Source organism: Echinops telfairi, unplaced genomic scaffold, assembly GCF_000313985.2.
Source record: "Echinops telfairi isolate 266 unplaced genomic scaffold, ASM31398v2 ScPeMD7_443;HRSCAF=831, whole genome shotgun sequence".
Classification (NCBI taxonomy): Eukaryota; Metazoa; Chordata; class Mammalia; order Afrosoricida; family Tenrecidae; genus Echinops; species Echinops telfairi.
Window position 1 is genome coordinate 85,588,369 of NW_022104341.1, and position 1,496 is coordinate 85,589,864.

At 42.8% G+C, this 1,496-nt stretch overlaps 1 protein-coding gene across 1 annotated transcript; it reads right to left on the reverse strand.

The window, feature by feature from the left end:
* Nucleotides 1-755: 755 nt before the first annotated feature.
* On the reverse strand, nucleotides 756-1,490 carry LOC101652682 (olfactory receptor 2A12-like; the record flags this gene model as incomplete). The annotated part of the gene is made up of 1 exon (XM_004699708.2): nucleotides 756-1,490. A coding segment is annotated over one exon (735 nt), but the record flags the coding sequence as incomplete, so codon positions are not given.
* Nucleotides 1,491-1,496: the final 6 nt, after the last annotated feature.

Consider the following 1,496-nt stretch of genomic DNA (forward strand, 5'->3'; position numbering starts at 1 on the left):
CATGTGGTTTCAGGAGTCTGAAGAAGGACGTATGGACTAGTATTGAACTCATGGACTTGAGTTGGACTATGATGGGATGCTTTCTTGATATATAATTACTTCTTGATATAATACACTTTTTTATACTTATATGAGTGTCACTTAACTTGTTTCTCTGGACAAACTGGCTTAGCACACATACTATTCCACGTGAAAGTTCATCATGTTTCATGTTGTTTGCATATACTCCATTGGTGACTGCTCCATTGTTAATAATTGAATTGTTAAGCTACAATTTGCTATTATCAATGTAGAATGATTATATATCCATCAGACCTGACTGCATGACTTATTTTTCCAATAGGGTGAGAACAAAGGGATGTGTGTCACTTAAGGGCAGACACTCAAAGAGTCATCATTTATTTAACTTTATTTTCTTATCTTCTGTCACAATAATGGAATGTTTCAAGTAGGGCTCTTTCTTCAGCCAGAAGCCAAGGTTAAATAAGGTTTACAGTCGACCTCAAACTGACTTGGAACAAGAATATACGAGACTGCTGTCAGAAGCTACTGAGATTATGAAGTTGCTTGTTATTACATCACAATGGAGCAAGTTGATCAAAATACCCATATTGCTTCCATGTTCTATAATGGTTCCACTGGACATATTGAAAAAATGTACAATGTTCAAAGGTAAAATGTGTGTCCAAAACATTGGATATTGACCTTTTCCTAAGCATTGAACAGTCTACCCAAGGCCCCGTGACCATCCCAGTTCAACTGGCACCCCTACCACACCCCATCACCTTGAGAAAAGCTCCTTTGATGTCCTTGTTCCTCAGACTGTAGACAACAGGATTGAGCAGAGCTGTGAAAACATTATAGAAGAGTGTAATTTTCTTGTCACGTTCAGGGGAGTAGCTGGAGTTAGGCCTAAGGTAGATGTATGTAGCTGGAGCATAGAAGCATGTGGCCACAGTCAGGTGGGAAGCACAGGTAGAGAAGGTCTTGCAACGTCCCTTGGTCGATTTGATCTTGAGAATGGCCTGGACAATACGGATATAAGAGGCCAGAATAAGGCAACTTGGAGTGACATTCCAAAGCACACTGATGACCAGTTCCACCATCTCAATGAGGTGGGTATCCATGCAAGCTAAGCTTCGTACTGAGGGACCTTCACAGAAGTAGTGGTTGACGATATTGGGTCCACAGTAGGGCAACCTCATTGTGAGGTAGGTGTGAATTAGAGAGAAGAAGAAACCACAAACACAGGTCCCAGTTGCCAGTCGTGTGCACTTTCCCCAGCTGAGGATAACAGTGTAGCGCAATGGGTAACAAATGGCCACATATCGGTCATAGGCCATGACCACAAAGATGATGCACTCACTCAGGGCCAGGGCACCAAACGCATACATCTGCAGCCAACAGCAAGCAAAAGAGATAGTCTGAGAGCGAGCAAGAAGGTGCACCAGCATCTGAGGCATGGTGGTGGTGACATAGCCCACGTCCAGTATGGC